Raw genomic sequence first — 19,468 nt, 5'->3', positions numbered from 1 at the left:
ACCTAAAGGTGTCAATAAAACATATTTTTTATCCTAATGGTTATATGTTTTTAGCAGGGTGTTTTTGTTTGTTTGTTTTTACATTACAGTGCAGTGCTGCTAACTGCCAGCAGAGAGCAAGTCAGGACTCTTTTTGTTAGGCTTTGTGTGTAACAACCATCGATGATGCACAGTGATTCAGTTTACCAAACCGATTCTTTCAGAGACAACGTCCGTCTAGTCAATTTATTTTCGTCAAGTAATGTCAAGCAAAGTTTGAAGAGTCCACAGAAATAATATATTGTAAAGTCTGTTACAATATTTTATGTTGTAATATGTTTAGATCAAATTTTATGTTATGATATATTGAGGTCAAATAGTAATAAAGTCCTTATCGTGGTTGCATGAAATTGCGCGTGTGAATCGGTTCGACTGATTTATTGAAAAGAATCACTTCAACAGAACGATTCATTCACGAGTCGGACATCGCTAACATACACAGATGCTGCTAAGGGTCTCCCTGCGAGACACAAACAGCAAAGCTAACGACAGTGCTACTATGGACTCTTTATACGAATTCGGTCCCTGAGCGGAGACTTGTGATTATTTCTGCGCATAAAATGGTTTCGGGATTTTGATCGCAGCGGATCTAGAGATCTCCCCAGTGTACATCTGGAAAGGCTCTTGACCAGTTAGCAAGCTAGCTCGCTAACCAAGCCTCAGTTGGAGCTTTTTAAAGGCCGCTGTCTTGCGCTGCCGAGAGACATTCTCCTGGAACAATCCACAGCCACAACAACAGTAACAGTTAGCCGAGTTAGCTCTTTGTGGAGTACTATCAGATGAGTAAGATTAGTCGATTGTTTAGAATGTAATTCGTTAGCAAATCTATACTTATGAAGCATGAAGATAAAGGCTCGGGCATTGGTAAGTTAACGGAAACCGTTTGTCCATCTTATCGCAGATGTGGCTAGCTAGCACAGCAAAGTAATAATAACAGTAATATGTGACGTTTACGTTAGCTGGGACTAGCTAACTTTGTGGTGTAACGGGCTTGCCAAACTGGGAGTTATGTTTGACAGAAGCAGTTTGATTTTAGAAATTATGCTTATTTTCCTAGCTGGAGACCTGACTAAATTTGACGAAGATGCCTTAACGCTATGTTGTGTTTGCATCTTAGCTATTTAGCTAACTTAGTTAGCTGTCTTAAGAACATTGCTTCATTTACTCAAACTAACGGTTGGGTATTGTAATGCCAACCTTATCGTGACCAAAAACAAAATGTTCATTATTTTGGCCTCGTTTCACTCAGATACCCTTGTCACATATTTCAGTAAAATACTTCGCTGAATATCCAATTTGTTTTTCTGACAATGTTTGTTTAGTTAGCTATACCGCTGGTCAGTTAAGATTCATTTGTTCGTAGGGGACGCATAGCTGATGCACAAAAAGTGGCTGGTTAGTACGTTGTTCATGACAAACAATACATTTTTGCTCGTTTTGATGTATAGAGCCTAACCGTGGCTGTTTATTTTACATTCTCTCACAAGGCCCCCAATCTCTGAGTAAGTAAGACCTCCAGCTCCCACTAGTTCCCTCCGCCACATCTGGCTGGAGGAGAGAATGGGTTACCTTGTTCCAGCTCTGTTCTTGCCTTTCCTGCTGGCCCATGTATGTTGGGCAGGGGACTGTAAAGGCCAAAGGCAGGTTCTAAGGGGACCCCCAGGATATGTAACAGATGGGCCAGGAAACTATTCAGTGAATGGGAACTGTGAGTGGCTTATCACAGGTGAGTGATAAAAGACGTTGAATGCATGTATTTGTAATTGTGTAGCTGTAGGTGTTTTTGCTTTAGTCTGGGTTTGATACAGTGCTACTGCTTTTACAGTGTATGCCTTGGTGTTTAACAGTGCACTCTGTAGTCTTCTAAAGTGTAGGAGATTTCTACCAATGTTGTAAAAGTTTCTGGGTTTCTCAGTTGTTTAGATGTGATATTTCTACAATATGAAATGGTTCATTGTAGAGGAAGTTACAGGCTCTGTAACTCTGTAACAAACATTGCAAATTGATTTACTATTCGAAGGGACCAGTAAACCTACATGTCTTCAGAGTTTTATATGATGATGTAATGGTAAAATGGTGGTAAATCTGAAAATGATGAATAGTGCTAAACAGTAAACAGTGGTAATGGTTAATAAATATATATATATATGTATATATATATATATATATGTGTGTGTGTGTGTGTGTGTGTGTGTGTGTATATAATGTGTGTATTAGTTAAATATATTTTAATACAAAAGCATGTTGCAGCACTATAATGAAGCATATAATGAAGTCTCTGGCATCAGCGTATTCATAACAGTTTCATATAATAACTTTCTTAGAGAGAGCTTTTAGGAGCTGTAAACACATTGTGTGTCTGTTTCCCATCACCACCACTGTAAACAGTTCTGGCCTTGTACATTTCTCTAGAACCACTCTGAATGATTAGTTTACATCTCATACACTGACTTATGCAGAACCTTTTGAAAAAAATCAGTGGAAATCCTTTTTATTGTTTTGGAACTAATGCTCGTTTTTCGTGCAATATCTTACTTCTAGATACTTCCAGTATTAGCTGGTTAGTAACATGAGTAATACATCTCAACACTGTGCACCATTTATTGTTACAGGACAGGGGCATGCCAAATGGATGGGATGGATCTTGTCATAAAGCTACCGAAAGCAGTACATTAAGTTCATAGTAAAATCACCCTTTTCCCCTCTTTTTCAGCTCCTAGCAGCAATTATTACATTGTCCTCAACTTCACTTTCATGGAGACAGAATGCACCTATGATTACTTGTTCATCTATGATGGAGACTCCTATCAGAGCCCCCTTCTAGCAAGTCTGAGTGGCACGACCCTGCCCCAACCAATAGAGGCAAAGTCTGGCAAGGTGAGCTACAAATTTTTCATACATTAATGACTATTTTTGGTGACGTCTGTGTAGTCTAGTGATATTTACTCAAACTTTCGGCTGCAAACCTGTCATTTTTTTGTTTCCTTTTGAGGGCACCATAGCTCTGTTTAGGATGACTATAATCTAAGTAGCATTTCAAGAATATAATAAATTGCGGATCAGTGTATGAAATCTGTGTGCATTAGGTGCATCAACTTGCAGTGATGACCTAGGAATTTTTAATGATCAGCTTGATTTTACCCAGAGGAAGAAACTTTGGTCCAAGACCTTCAGTTGCAGTACTGGTGTGCATAAGATGGCCAGTACTTTTAGAGAGAGATTACCTGCACAATGTGTTACTTGTTTAAAAGAAGCATTGTCTTTAGTATTTGCTTTTTGCACAATTACAAAGGTGTTTTTTTACACCGAAAAGATGTTGCATAGAAGTTGGTCAACAGTTCACCACTGTAACATCAACCACTCTAACTTTACTACTGCCAAAAGCAACTTAACTGATTTGTATAGGTTATTTTGATGTAGCACTTGGCCATGTAGTTAAAGTATCCTGTGACGCTCTGAGGAAAAATGCCTGTATAGTGAAATATTGTTTTGTTCACCAAAGGTCATGATGGCAGCAATATTTGAGAATGCCTGTTTATTTTCCTTATAGAGAAAACCAACTTAGACACTGAATTCCTATTAAGAACATGACACTAAATACAGAAACTTCAAGGGTCTATAGAACAACAATAACATTATGCATTTGAAATGAATGAGAGAGTTTCTTACTAAAGGCAAGTCATTTAAATACTTTGGTTGTGGAGAGAGTGCATGCTCTTGCTTGTGACATGCTTTCCTGTATTTTCTTGTAGAGGCTGTTTCATGCTCCTACTTGTACGGGTGAACCATATGATAAGAAACATCCAGTGTTGATACAAAGCCTGATAAATTTTATATCGTAACAAAAAATTCTTAAAAGTCCTATTTTTTTCATGTAGAATTTTCATATCATTTAAATACAGGTAACCTAGATGCTTTTTTGAGTCCTTGTTTGGTAACTTGGAAGTATGTGTCTGAGTCTAATGCCTGAGATCAGGTTACCTGGTAAAGTATATTGGGGCTTTGGTCCTTCCTGTAGCATGTAACCTCAAGATCAAGACTTGTTTAGCCTCATGATATAATATGATATAGAAAATGGTAGAATTAGTGATGGGTGGCATACTGGCATATAAGTGAATACTGATGTGATGATCTCTCAGGATATGTATTGTGCTGTACTGTGGATACCGTGATAAACTTAAATGCAATGAACCAAAACAGCGAACTAAATATGAGCATAAACAGTTTATATAACTCTTATAAATGCAACAAAATATTGCTGAAGGACAGCACTGCTGAAGGCTGTTTAAAAAAGGAAAATATACTTTATTTTTTATTTTCTGTGTTCTGCTAATGTGTAAGTAAATCTTCTAGCCAGCTTGCATTTAAATGTGTTCCTTTGTTTTAATAATACTGACACATATCAAAAGGGTCAAATTGAATTGCGGTATAAATGAAGATTTCCTGACATATTGTTGTACTAAAGAAATGTAATTGAGGCCAGAGATTTAAAACTCTAGATCCAACCAAGATCTGCAAGTGGAGACTGATTTCTGTTTTAGATTAGTACACCAATTAGTAAATTTGGTGGTGTTTTTTAGATTGCCTTTGGAGACCATGTGGTCTGTTTTATAGCTCCACTTATTCTCTTCTTAGTTCTTGTGAACTCCCTCTTTGATTCATCTTCCTTTGTCCGTCCTTCTTATTCTTGCTCTCTGTACTGTTCCTTCATACGCTTGCCTCTTTTTTCCCCAGATGTTGCTCCACCTCTTCAGTGATGCCAACTACAACTTGCTGGGCTTCAATGCCACCTACACATTCTCGCTTTGCCCTGGGGACTGTGGGGGTCATGGGCGCTGTGATCCAGCCTCGTCCCGTTGCCTGTGCCATCAAGGTTGGGGAGCAGCAGACTGCAACACCCGGCTCTGCTCCACAGACTGCACCCAGCAAGGGCACGGCCGCTGCGATAAGGTGGGCTAGGGTTAGAGGAGGAGGGAACAGGGCTTAAAATTTGCATTCAGGATTTATGAGACGCGTATTTAAAATGTACTTTTAATACATTTTCCAAGTAAAATCAAGCTAGAATATTATTAGCAGACACAAAAAAATGTTTATTTCATTATTTCAAAATCTTTATACTTATTTCATAATCATGGCATTACAGGCAACACAATTGTTTTTACAAACTAGGTTTAGGGTGGGCATTGTGAGTGTATTCATCATTGGCATAGTAAATTACACATTACTTGTGCTTTTCTGAGCACATTATGGATATCAGTACAACAACTGGATGTTTTATTATTAAGAGAACATAATTAGATATTAATAAATCTGTTCCAACCTACCAAACCTCAGAAAATAATTCATTAGTGTATTGTAAAAATATATTAAAATATTGCAATGTAATATTTTTACTACATTGCCCTCCCTATTTGCCTTTTCCGTTCAGTGTGATATTTCATTGTGTTTTTGAAGCAGCACTGTTGTAGATTTTATATTTTCAATATTCCAGGATGATCACTAGTAACATTATGTTATGATATTTCTCACTATCCATTATGATGTCAGATAAATAAAAGTTTCTCAATCTTTGTATATAATGAAAAGTAACTGATTGCTCTCTCTATCACTCTCTCTCAATCTCGTTTTTTTTCTTTCAGAAGGGAGAACGTTGTCTCTGTAACTCAGGCTTTGTTGGACAGAGCTGTCAGCTAGGTCTCCATGACAACAGTGGGGTGGGACAGTGGTGGGAGGTGAACTCTGGATATGTGAGGGCTTCTCCTCGGACTGCATCAGCTGGAGTCTACTTGTCCTCCACCAAGGCCTTGTACATGTTTGGAGGTGAGTTTAAAGAAGGAGGCAAAGATTATGAAAATTCACTGAAAATGAGACTCCGTCTGTGGCTTAAAATTGAAAAAGGGCAGTGTTGATATTTTGGCAGATCATCTCTTGTTTGGCATGTAGTGAAGTATACTGATACTTTTGTGTTGATGGCATGGCCATTTTACTTTAACTGATGACCAACAAGTAATTATTAATTGAAGAATTATATAAGTTATAATTAGAAGAGTGCTATAAATCTTTTTTTTGTCATGATTGTAGGTCTTTGATTTTCCAATTTTTTAAAAATTCATATGCTGCAGCCATTTTTACATGGAGCAGTGTGGCACAGTACAGCTACAAATCTGTGTTTGCGTATTTTGTTTTTTATTTCCACTGCTGAATGAGTAAATCCGGTAGTGTACCAAGCTCGAAAGTAACAATGGAACTATAAACAGTGTAGGGCTGCAGCAAATAATTGATCGTTTTGATAATTTGTATACAATAATTAATTGTGTTACAGAAAAGCTATTTGAATAAAAGGTACCTGATTTTATGAAAGCTTCAGTGAATTTTTATTATTTTTTTAAAATCTATTTGACAGGAAGTTTTTCTTAACTAATTAAGTGACCAGTAGCAGTATATCTAAAGAGAGCAAGATAATCTGCCTGCATGTCATGCAAAAACAGTGGTGAAATTTTAGTTCTTTTTTCCTGTCAGTTAAATGATCCTGTCCTGTTAAAGCCACAGTGATATCTCAGCAGTAGACAGCGGTATGACTGTCCAGATGGCATGGTTGATGTTCATCTTTAAATGAGGCTGAAATTGGCTTCATGTTTGCCAGCTTGTAAATCTAAGTTCCACCTTAAATGCTACAGCTAGTACAGGTACCAATAGTAGGCCAACTTCAGCGCACACATCTTTAACAAGATCCTGGACAACTTTAATTCAGAGTTGTTAGTTTGCACTGGACATTTCACTCTGGACAATTTCTCAAACCTTGGACAATATTGAGCAGGCTAACAACTTTCATTTGCTTTGTGGTGTTGTCGAGATTGAAAGCAAGTGGCTAGTATAGGTAACGTTAGCTATCAGCAGTAATTTTGTTGTTGTTGTTGTTGTTGTTGTTATTATTATTATTATTATTATTATTATTATTATTAGTAGTAGTAGTAGTAGTAGTAGTACAAAAAATAATAGTTAGGAAAGTAGATTTTTAATAAAATATTTAAAAACATCTCAAGGTTTCCTTATTCATATAAAATCTTTGAATTTGAGATTAAAAACTAAAAGGTAATTAAGCACTCAGAGCTGTCACCTGACTGCACAAACCAACTTTTGTGGTTCTGTCATGCAATTGGAAGTGAATACAGGTCGCTGACCAGGGTCTAGATAGTTTAAGTCGAATTTGAAGCTGTACTGTACTGCCCTGTGGAAAAACAACATTAGATAGTCAAACTTAATTTTCTAAATAAACTGAACATTTTTGAAAGTGGAACTTTAAATAAAAGGTGACAGAACTAAGTTTTATGCTCTTGTAGGAAAGAAATGCTTTTTCAAGCACATTTGATTTCTGTTAATGAGTGCTTCTGTGTTTCAGGTTTTGACTTGAACAGGGCACTGGGTGATCTTATGAAATACAATTTTTCAACCAATCAGTGGGAGAAGTTGTTACATTCCGTTGCCCCAGTAAGACCCCTAATTTCTTATTTCTTTTTTTTTGTCATTGGTGTTTTCTCAGACCCATTTTTGTTTGCATTGATTGCATAAACATTTTGTTTGATTGGTTAAGCTTGTGTTTTCTCTATCTTTTTTTTTTGTAAAGGCTGCACGACATTCTCATATTGCAGTGGAATGGCAGGGTAACATGGTAATCTATGGTGGCGAACTTGCTAATCACTCACTGGCTAGTGATGTCTGGTTATACCGTCCACAACAAGATGACTGGCAACAGCTTGGCCACTCAAATGCCCCAGGGGCTCCTAGACTGGCAAATCATGCAGCTGCTATTGTAGACAGAAGTCTTTACGTGTTTGGGGGTAAGTGACGACACTTATAAGCTCAGAGTTGAAAAGTCTACAACAGAGCGCACAACAAAATTGCAGTTATGTAACCTGCAGTTACAAGCCTGCATTCTTCACTTAACAGCATAATGACTTCTTCCTGTGCGGTCAGCTTCTTACATTTACGGCTGGTGGTTTAGCTGTCAGATCGAATAAAATAGGTTTTGTTAACCATCAGGAAATGTATATAAGTTGATACATAGCAGATGTAGGTTGCTATGACCATAGTGCCTTGCTCTTAGGCACCATAGCAGTAATTATAGTTTAAAATTGAACTTGTGTCCAAACAAAGATTTTTAACTGCATTTTCTACACTTATTTTCTGTCTGTGTCTGTCCACAGGGCGCACAGAAGAGGACATGTTCTCATCCTCTCTCTATCGCTTTCGACTGTGGGACAGTAAGTGGGAAACAGTGCAGCCATATGGGGGAAAGCCTCCAGCCACTGCAGGTCACAGCATGGTTTTTCACTCTCCGTCCAGAACGCTGCTGGTGTACGGAGGATACAGACCTACTACAGCCAGGTATGACTTTGTCACAAGCAAACCCTGTTATTTACAGGTTTGAACAGTAGAACACTGAACTTTGGATATAAACATTGCACATTCTATTAATGGAAGCTAAACTGCAAAAACAGTCCAACATGTTTACATATATTTAGTGAATGGGTGGAGCTACACTGTTGCAGGTTGAATAACCAGTGGGTCACAAGCAGTGTTTCAGCCCTGACTGCTCTTTGAATGAGGCACAATGCAGATCAGCCAGTCAGAACAGAGTCTGATTTACATATATTGGTCTTAAAGGCACTGTATCAAAAACAGCCTATTTAATTATAGTGGATAAAGAGCTGCTGGAAAATTGTCTTGTTTATGGTACATTTAATGACAAAAACATTACAAGTTAGGAAATAAAGTAAAAATATTGCCTTTGGGCCGTTTAAATTTTAAAATAGTTCCTGACACTATGAAATGCATCTATACAACAAACAGAAGTTTGTTATATGCCTAAAAACAGTATCAGCCATCTTGAAACCTTAATCGCTGTGACCGCATTAAATAACAGGTTGAACTGAGTGTGTGATGGTCTTTCATGATGCTAACTGATGGAGTATAAGCTTCCATTAGCTCTAGAGTATATCTACAGAAGTAAAGTTGCTTTATTTCTATACTCTTTCTCTGTTTACTTCCAAGCATTTAAAGGAAAGCCTGCTTGTATCTACACTCATTATTTATTTTATCAGTTCCACTCACCATATAGGAGCATGTTGTAGTTGTACAATTACACGTTATCATCTGTCTGTTTCCTTGCATAATTTTTTAGCCCCTTTCAACCTGTTCTTCAATGGTCACTTGCAGAACCACCAAAGATCATGTATTGTTTGAGTGGCGGATCACTGTGAACACTGCAATGACGCTGACATAGGGGTGTTAGTGTGTGTTAGTGGATCAGACACAGCAGTGCTGCTGGAGTTTTTTTTAAACACTGTGTCCACTTACCGTCCACTCTATTAGATACTTCTATCTTGTTGGTCCATCCTTGTAGATGTAAAGTCAGAGATGATGGCTTATTTGTCAGTCATCCTCTAGTCTGTCATTACTCTTGGCTGAATATTTGTGGTTGGTGGACTTTTCTTAGTCCAGCAGTGACATTGAACTGTTTAAAGACTCCAGCAGCACTGCTGTGTCTGATCCACTCGTACCTCCACAACACACACTACATGCACCATGATGTTAGTGTTATTGCACTGCAGAGAATGATCCACCATCCAAATAATACCTGCTCTGTGGTGGTTCTAAAGGGTATCTGACCATTGAGGAACAGGGGAAAATGGAGCTAACAAGGCATGTAGAGAAATAGATGGACTACAGTCTGTATAGCAGTACAAAGTACACAAATATTGTAAATAGAGCTGTTAAAATGGTCAAAGAGTGTAAATACAAGGAGGTGTGCGGTGTATGTAGATGCACTACGTAGTTCTATAATTACAGATTGTAGTCCATCTCTTTCTCTGCGTAATGGGTAATCTGTTTCAATGATAAAATTGGCAAATAGTATAGTTACAAGGTAGGTGTGGTCACTGAGTGGATGTTCTAGTGTAGACTTGAGGCATGAGTGCAAGGCCTTACATAAAGGCAATTTAAAAGCATTGGACAAAGATGAGAAATAGTTTACGTGAAGACAAAATAATGTAATTTTTTGGTGTGGGACAGTATTCATCCATCCATCTATCCATCCAGTCTCTAAGCCGCTTCTCCGTCAGGGTTGCGGGGGGACAGTATTCATAATTCCTATATTTAGACCTTTTTCTGCCTCTCTCAGGTTCAGTGTGCGGGTGAACTCCACAGACGTGTTTCATGTGGACAAGCGTTTTTGGACCTCCCTCCGTTCTCGTTTCCCTGCTAATGGACCTCGAGAGAGAGCCTTCCATTCAGCCACAATCATTGGCAATTACATGATTGTGTATGGTGAGTGTCAGCCCTGCTACTTAGGACAGTCAAGGAACCAGATTGCCATGTGTGTTTTTGTCTGTTGACTTGTTGAAATGTGAAAACTGTTTTTATTTCAGGTGGGAATGTGCACATACATTACATGGAGGAAAAGTGCTATGATGAAGAGATCTTCTTCTACCATCTTGGTTGCCACCAGTGGGTTTCTGCTGGAGACAATCTGCAGCATCGTAAGTTTTTAGCAACCACAGACAGAGAAAGTTGCAGAATGAAAGAGTAATACTAGATAGAGGTGGAGAGTGACTGTAAATATTCAAATGTGGGACTATTTCCTGATGCAGTTGGTCTTTTTTTTTCGTTGTGTGTGAAGGTGCCTTTTACATTTATCCTCTAATAGGAAGCCAGCCTGTAAGAGGCCGCTACTCCCATGTAGCGGCTGTGATGGACGGTCGTGTACTGCTTGTTGCCGGTGGTTACAGTGGGGTTGCTCTTGGTGACCTGGTAGCATATAAAGTCCCACTGTTTGTCAGCAGTGATCCTGGAGATAGAGTGAGTCTATTCAATAAATTAGACATCACACTTTGATTTGTTATACGCAAAAAAAAAGTAGATGCAGGTGCCTCATGTACAGATGCCAACTTTCCGATACCTGCCAATAGATACTATGTGAAATAAGCCAAGTATAGTTGCTGTACTAATGAAAAAACACAGTGAAGAAAGCTCTGTTCACACAAAGAAGAGTGACTCTGTAATGATTCCATCATAGTTGCACATAAAGCTTTCGGTCATTTCAAACTTTTTGCCTTGGCAAATTCCCACCAGAAATACATAGTCGTAACTGCTACCCAATATGGGTGGAGACACACAGGTGAATTAAACAGATACAAAAAAACAAGGTCAACGTTTGCCACCAGTATTTGTCAGAATACAATAGCAAGGTAAAAACGTTAACACAGTCATTATTTGTTTTGAATGAAACTGCTTTATTTGAAACTGTCTGTAAACAGAGCTGTCTGTAGAGGCTGCATTTTACATATAAATCTTAAGCTTTGTCTGTACATGATGGTCTATTTAAATGTGTAATGTGAGACACCAAAGAGCAAGATTTCTAAGATTGCACATTGCATGTCTGGCTTTAGAGGACATTCAACTACAGCTCAACCAGCCTGACAAAATACTCCCAACAAGACGTAAAGCTTGAACTGTAAGCTCATCGGATGCCTTAGCCACAGATATGATTCCTGCTGTCATTGAGCTACAGAGACTGCTGTTGAAAGAGAGAGGCAAACAAAAATATGACTTGTGCTTTTCTGCCCACTCTTCTCTACAGCTATGCTACTTGATCTAAGTTAACTAATATAATAGCTAGCATGTTATTAAAAATCAGGTAGATTTTAATGGTTTCATTTTTAAGGTACATTGCTCTCATTTACACCAACAGTGTTTCCAATGTTTTTAAATTAGCTGCCTTTTTTAATCTAAACAAGGCGAAGCAAATGAAAGCACACAGCTAGAAACAGTTTTCAACACACCACCAAAAACATGTACTAAATACATTCTGCAATGTGTTTCACTCTTGAGTCTTGATCATTTGAAATCAAACCATGAGGGAAACACTGCTCTTTACTGGTTGCTTGTGCCATTTCTGTTTTTAACCAGATGTTAACAGAAACATCACATTCAAAGGTGAGAGAAAGCAGAAGATGCAATATATGCCCTAGACCAGTATAAAATCAAGGCATGTTCACTGCCCTATAAGATGTTTATTTTACACAAGAAGTCGAAGAACAAAAGCTATCAGTTCAGAGTGTAAAATACTGTACATGTAATAAATTAATTAAGCAATGTAACTGAATGTTATAGTAGCTGTTCATCATCAGTCAATCAGGTCAGTCAATCAATGCAGTGTGGACCCCTGGCTAGAAATAAGGTTTGTTTGTGTGTGTCTGTCTGATAGGATGCAGTGTGTGCTGAGGCTCCAGATGAGAGTCTGTGTCTTAAAAACCCAGAATGCAGTTGGTGTGAGGGTCGCTGTCGGGAGTACCAGCCAACTGACCCGGTAAAATTCTTCTCTGATTTCCACTGTTTGTCATAATACTTATTCTTTATGACTTTAAAAAATCTCTATTACTCTCTCTTTTTCTTCTGTTTCATCTGCCTTTATTCTGTTTTTCTTGTTTTTGCTGTATTTTTGAAGCTGTTGTGTGTTTGTGTGTCCCCATAGTGTGGCAGCACTGGCTGTTTGGGTTTGGCCCGTTTCCTCTCTGACTGCCAGTCCTGTCTGGTATTCAGCGGAGTGCCCAATTCTCTTCCACGTGCCCCCGGTGACTTCGGCTGGTGTGTGCAGAACGATTCCTGTTTACCGGTCTCAGGTATGAGCAGGACAGCAAGAAAGAATAGCATGAACAAATTACCATGCAGTGAATGTCTGAGATGAATCATGATGTTAATGTGCAACCACAGAGTTTTTAGCCAATCAGTATTTCATGACATGAACACTTTTCTTTGTCTGTGAAATAATGATTTGCTCAGCCTTCTGTAGTTGTGGATTGTCATCATTGACTTCCCTGCATGTAGGTACATCAGCTAAGGGGTGTAACTTTCATAGATTCTTAATGGGCTTTCATTGTTTCTATAGTTATGAATGCAGTAAATTCTGCCCTCTGTTTTATGATTACATTACATTACATTACATTACATTTAGCAGACGCTTTTATCCAAAGCGACTTACAAATGATGCTTATGAGATAATCATCAGTTATGCTTAAATTCTGTGTTGAACTGTAAACTTTGACCCCTGGCAGAGCGTAGTGCGTGCCGCGTGGACCAGATCTCAGGGGCGTACGGCTGGTGGGGGGAGCGGACGCGTTTCCTGACCTCCCTCCCCTCCTGTCGCACCGAGAACTATGTCCCGGGACTGCACCTGCTCACCTTCCAGCACCCGCGCAACCAATCACAGCCTGACAAGGTACGTTACGACTCGCGCAATATCTTGGATCTGACCTCTGGCCTTTCCTTTCACTGTAGGTTCAGTTTCTTCTGTAGTTTTACTGGAATTTTCTGACTTTTTTCTGTCTATATATGTCCTTATTTCTTTTTCTAAAGTAGCTCCATTTGTCTGTCTTTATGTTCTTCACTGTCCTAATTTCTATGCTAGCAATGGACATTTTAGTAATTTCTGCTGTTCGGGTGCATTTTTAATTATTGGTATTTTAATATGTTTATATTTTTAACAGTAAAAAATTGAACATTGAATTTTTGTTTATTGCTTGCACTTAGCACAAAGTATAATCCCTGCCTGTTCATTTCAGACATGCGTAGTTGGCGCTGTACAAATTTAGAGACCACCTTTTCATTTATTTAATTCTCAAACTACAAGTTATGCATTTTTCATAATCACGTAAAATGTCAGAAACTTGACGATGTACTTGACAATTACACTAAAGCCTCCTGAATAGCTTAATATTTAATTTATTCACTTTTTACTTTTGTGCACCCTACTACCATTTTAATTTTTTTGTCTTTCCAAGCTTTGTTATAACTGTCCTCCCAACAAAAGTTGTTTGCAAAGGTGTCACTGGCACTCTGTTTACAAGAACCATGGAAATGTCCTTATGGATTTCTTAAAAAATAATAATAAAAGCAAGTGCTAATAAAATTGGAAGCTGTAATAAAGACAATGGGTGAAGAAACTAAATACTGAAAATGTTGATATTATATTAAGTTATTGGGGCTACGACAACTTAAAGAAGCAATATACTATTCACAGTACTAAATCATAAAATGACCATAATATGTTAACAGAGATTACGGAAACATGCTAAGAAATACGAAAATACAACAATACTAGTCAGTTCGTTCTCATGTAAAATTTCTTTGCAGAGCAGGAAGTCTGTTTTTGTTTTGACCTGTGGTGCTTTGTTTTGACCTGTGGTGCAATTCTTAGTACCGTTTTGACAACCTGGGTTGCTGGATATGACACATTGGCAGGCAAGCACAACATGCTGCAGCCAAGAAGGCAAGCAAATGAACGAACTGGATCCAGATCTAAAAAGCCTCTGCACCCTTCAAAAAAGCTCCATGATTATAGATGTATTAAAATGCGAGTGAATGTTACTGATGCATTTGAGGATGGAGACAGCTTAGAGCCCAGAAGGACTTTAAGACAGATGCAGGATTTGCAGATTTTCTCCTGAAAAGGTGAGCAGTGCCATTAAGATAAGCTAACTTTAGCTAATTTAACACAGTTGCTAGTAGGGATAGTAATTAAAAATGAAAAACCCTGCATGAGCTGATTTGTAATTTGCAAACAATAAATATATTTCTTGCTGTTGTCAAAGTTTAACATTGCGCTCATTTGTATAGGTGTGTATAACCCGTGTGAGCCTCGAGTCTGTAGGAGGAGGGGTTGAGGGCAGACAACTCTCTCCAGTATTTTAAATTTGGACTTTCGTGCACATTTTACACACTTCCTGTCAGTATTAAATGTAGCTCCTTTAATGATCTGTATTGAGTGGAAATTATATAGATGAAAGGGTGGTTGCTGACTGCTAATACTGTGTAACACTGAACATGTGTCTAGGTATAGCTCCACTTGAATGTCAAGGTTTCATTTAATAAGATGCAATATCTGTACATACAGAGCATACATATAGTACATAACAGACTCTTTGATTCTCTGTTACATGTTGGGTCAAAAAATGTCACACACAATATATTGATTTCAGTTTGTATTTCCAAAGTTCCCATTCGAATACCTAGTTATGTAAACAGTTATTGAGATTAGATTGGATATCCATATGTTCAATTAACCATATCCTACTCCAGTCTATGTGTGTTTTTTTTTATTAGTCTTTTCACCTTAAATTGTATTTCTTTCTCTCTGTCTTGGTTTCAGTGCTTCTTTATGACTGTGTACACGCTTGTCTGTCTGTTTATCTGTGTGTCTTTCTTTGTCTCCTTCATCTTTACAGGTGACAATTCTTAGAAGTACCTCCATCACGCTTAACCCCTCCACTGAGATGGATGTCACTCTGCAGTTCCGTGGTTTTATTCACCCTCTGTGGGGCGCCCCACCTCCTGCACCCCCTCCCCAGGAGACTATCGCAATGTGGGCCCGGATCCAGAAGATTCATTTCACTGTTCAGATGGCTGCAGGCCCCAACTCTGTACAGCTGGTGAGAGGACAACCCACTCTGATGTTTGCATTGATCCTATAGATTTGAAGTAAAATAACACAGTATAACACCAATATCCCACCATGCAACGGCTAAATTTAGTGGCCTTTTTGTTAAAAGTTGTGTAAAAAAGAGTGCAGATTTGACTGCCTATGATATACAAAGCGCTCTATGTCTGATTCATGAATTTTTGTACAGTGTGAAAACAAGTTTGAACGCAAATGTTGAAACAGCGTCATTGCATGAAATCAAGTGCCAACCTGCCCGCACCTCATTAACGTATCATCGTTATATGAAACATGCCCTATTTCTTGCCGATGTTTTGGTACTGAGCCAATAAAACGACAGCAATCACCTCATGGGCCAATGGCTGTGCTCATAGATGGAGTTTGTGGAATGAGTGCATTGCTCCCTCTACTGACCAAACTTTATAGTCTTAGTGTGCATGTGAAACAGATATGTCCATTTTTGTGTTGGATTTTCATGAGGACAAGTTTTTAGTATTATTGTTTTTTTTCTATTTGTAATCTTAGTACTGGTGTTGCAGATTATGTTGACAGTAGTGTTGATTAGTTAACAAAGTTAATTAAGATTTTTTTTTTTTTGTGGGTTGTTAAAGCGCTACGCCCAAATTTACACATACTTCTAGTTTGATCGTACCGGTCCAACGAAAAAATTGATCAATAGCAAAACTGTCCGTGAAATTTGCTTGTGTTCATTTTAAGATAAGACATAGAACCAGTGACGTTGAATTAGAACTGAAATCCAGTGTCTATGAACCTTAATTTTTAACAACAGGTTTTAATTGTGAAAGTGACTTATTTGGCTGTACAACACAGAAAAATGCTCTTAATATTTACAGAACAGTATGGCATATGTCTTCTCTTTATTATTTGTGTGATTGATGGTGTCAAACCTTTTGTGGGCTCAGACGGATGTGCTGGGACGTTGGTCAGCTCAGGAGGACAAGGAAAACCCCCTGCTGACTCGGCCGGACGGTTCACGCCTGTTTCAGAACCTGACACGGGGGAACCGCTACTTGGTGCAGGCAGAGGGCTACCTTAACAACTCTGCCTCAGGCCAGACCAGTGAGATGACCCTTACCTGGAATAGGACTGCCTTACCTGGAGGAAGTGTAAGGGTTTTAATATGCTTGTTTATTTAATTTAATTTAATTTTAGCTATTTTTTGAATGAGCAAGATCAAGTCCAGGCTCAGGAGACTAAAATCTGAGATTCATTTTTTCAGGGCCTTGTTTGAAGGGGGGAAACTTTTATGTACTTTTTAAAGTATGTTTGGACATAAAAAGGACATTTCTTTGATTTAAAGTGTTGCATACATTGCCACAGGGTCACATTGTTTACAGTGACAAGAAAGTTTAACAAATATGGTATTTCTAACTTGTATTTTTTTCCCCAAATACTTCAGGAGATCTCGTTCCTGTTTCTGGAGCCCTATCGCTCAGAATCCTGTTCCGAATACCGCTCCTGCTCAGCCTGTCTGTCTGATCAGTCCTGTGGCTGGTGTCCCACCACCAATGTGTGTTCACTGCGTGCCAATGTCAGTAATGAGCCCTGCTTAGAGCCGCAGGGAGGAGAGCGCCACCTGCTGCTCAACCCCCAGCACTGTACGCTATGTGAGGAATACAGAGACTGTGCAGCTTGCACTCAGGTATTACACATAAATCAACTAGCCCAACCAACCTGCATACAGCACACGAAGCAAGAGCATAGTGAAAACTGTGTTGTGCAGTTGATAAATATGGCTTTAAGATAAATAAAGATATTTATTGTTGCAACATTTGAAGACATCATGATGATACAGTAACATAGTATTTTGATTTTTTTGACATTTTGTTAGAAAGTTGGAATAGATACATGAATAAGCAAAATAAACATTACTAATATGTATTCAGTAAAATAAGCGAAAATGAAGATAATGGAATAGTTAATTATGATACCAGGCAGTTTTTATTTGACAGTGAAACTCCTAGTTGTTGTTTGCAGCCTTTCTACAGTTGATCTGAATCACTGCTATTTATGAAGAATGTACTCCAATATTCCTAGGAAGGTGTTTCCTGCCATAATGTATAGCAGTAACTACAGAATGCACCCTTTATTGACACATTGTTGACTGTGCAGGATCCATACTGTGAATGGCAAATCAACTCCAGTAAGAAAGGTGATTACCTGTGTAGTCGCCGTGGGAGACTAGAAGGTTCCATTCGGGACCCAGTTGGCTGCCCTAAAGTCTGTAATCAGTAAGTATGAATTGATGACCTAGAATTGATTGGAAAACATAAACAGATCACATACATATTATGACACATAATATAGAACATAATATTACACATGAAGCATATAAAAAACAAGATTCATTACCTTTTCAATGATAACTATGGATGTTTTCACTATCACAATCCTTATTTACTGTCTATAACAGGAGGATGACATGTGCAGAGTGTCTGTCCAACTCCAGCCAGTGTGCGTGGTGTGAGTCTGCTCAGTCCTGCTTTTACTTTGCTGCTTATCTTACCAAATTCCCATATGGAGAGTGCAGAGACTGGTATGACAGGTAAGTCACTGCATTTCTAGGCTATAACAACAGCTATTTCCAGAACAACTCTTACATTCGATGATGAATGCATGTGTTATGTATTGTACGTTCATAAATGGACAATGAAGAACAAGAACATTTAAGATTAGCTTCCAGCATAACCAGAATTTGCTTGCAGGATAAATCTTCAATGAAAGAAACTGATGTGCAATTTTTAGAACCACTAATGATTTGGGCTTATTTGTTCTATTTCTATAGTGTTCACTCAGTTCCCCAGTGTAAGCAGTGCTCAGCTTTATCCACATGTACAGAATGCCTGCAGACGTTTCAGTGTGGCTGGTGTGGAGACTACAACAACCCCACTATTGGCAGGTAGGTTAGAGAAGCACTTGTGGGTAAGCTCAGGCATGCACACAAAAATAGTTTTTAAATTATTTAATAATACTTGTTACACTTGTTAAATGGGCTGTTCATACAGGGGGGCCCAACCTAACATGGGGTGAAATGTATCATGGGTATTTTATGTAGTTAAACAATTTCAATTAAAATGTACAATTAGTTATTGGTCAATTTGTCTGAGAATTTTGACAAAGTGATCTTTGTCAAGATTCACTTTAAAGACTTTTTGTATCATAAAAGTAATATTTTTGTTATAAATGTGTTTTGATTACTGAGTAGGGGCTATAAGTCATGGCTGCAACAGCACTGTTTTGAAGCATATAAACAACAAAGCTAGAGCCGGCCAGGCTGAAGTACAGCCTTCAAATGCTGGGATTATTTGTAGCACAGTGTTTCAACTAAGCCTCCAAAAATAAGCAATTATGAAGTCTCTGCCTGATCATATAAGATGAGAACAGTTCATTTTCTGGAAATTTTTGTGCACAGATTAATGAAAACTCATTTCAGTCTCATATGCTGATATTTGCTGTTTTCCTTTAGGGTCCAAACAAATTTGAGAACATTTAACAGCCACTTTTCAGTAATTATTGTTATGCATATATAATTTATTTAGGTTTGAAGGCTTTTTCAAGCAGCAAAGAATTGTATTGAATTAACTGTGTTTTGCCATCGTTCAAAAGTCACCAGGCTTTTTATCTACTGTTATAATTATTTCATAGCACCTGTATAAACTAATTATTCAAGCTTAAATATGTGTAAAACATTTAGAAAAACCCAAAATGTGTAAGGTTGCTCCTCTGTTCTCTATATTTAGCTCTGAATGGTGCCTGACAGGAGGTGGTATAGACAAACTTTCAGACATACAAGTACACACCAGAAAGGAGAATGATATTTCAATGAATAAACAGCCAAATTGATGGTCACATTTTAATAAAATGTATCAATATCCACAAGGAAATTCTTTACCTAGTCTTAAATTTCCATGTGTG

General features: G+C 38.1%; 1 protein-coding gene across 2 annotated transcripts in view; it reads left to right on the top strand.

Moving 5' to 3' along the window:
- Positions 1–456: 456 nt before the first annotated feature.
- The window catches only part of megf8 (multiple EGF-like-domains 8), a 43,821-nt gene continuing 24,809 nt past the window's right edge, over positions 457–19,468 (top strand). For both annotated transcript variants that reach the window (XM_017703987.2, XM_017703988.2), the window contains exons 1-20: positions 457–903; positions 1,527–1,765; positions 2,753–2,916; positions 4,774–4,989; positions 5,679–5,859; positions 7,439–7,527; positions 7,664–7,877; positions 8,244–8,424; positions 10,220–10,365; positions 10,467–10,577; positions 10,745–10,896; positions 12,305–12,406; positions 12,572–12,719; positions 13,152–13,315; positions 15,321–15,524; positions 16,456–16,659; positions 16,953–17,195; positions 17,666–17,784; positions 17,967–18,098; positions 18,339–18,452. In XM_017703987.2, the coding sequence (XP_017559476.1) occupies positions 1,600–1,765; positions 2,753–2,916; positions 4,774–4,989; positions 5,679–5,859; positions 7,439–7,527; positions 7,664–7,877; positions 8,244–8,424; positions 10,220–10,365; positions 10,467–10,577; positions 10,745–10,896; positions 12,305–12,406; positions 12,572–12,719; positions 13,152–13,315; positions 15,321–15,524; positions 16,456–16,659; positions 16,953–17,195; positions 17,666–17,784; positions 17,967–18,098; positions 18,339–18,452 (3,050 nt within the window). In that variant the 5' untranslated portion in view covers positions 457–903; positions 1,527–1,599. The remainder of the gene's footprint in view (positions 904–1,526; positions 1,766–2,752; positions 2,917–4,773; positions 4,990–5,678; positions 5,860–7,438; positions 7,528–7,663; positions 7,878–8,243; positions 8,425–10,219; positions 10,366–10,466; positions 10,578–10,744; positions 10,897–12,304; positions 12,407–12,571; positions 12,720–13,151; positions 13,316–15,320; positions 15,525–16,455; positions 16,660–16,952; positions 17,196–17,665; positions 17,785–17,966; positions 18,099–18,338; positions 18,453–19,468) is intronic.

This window comes from Pygocentrus nattereri, chromosome 24 (genome assembly GCF_015220715.1).
Source record: "Pygocentrus nattereri isolate fPygNat1 chromosome 24, fPygNat1.pri, whole genome shotgun sequence".
NCBI classification, from domain to species: Eukaryota; Metazoa; Chordata; class Actinopteri; order Characiformes; family Serrasalmidae; genus Pygocentrus; species Pygocentrus nattereri.
The sequence above is the reverse complement of the archived record's forward strand: the minus strand, read 5'-3'. Positions and strand labels throughout refer to the sequence as shown.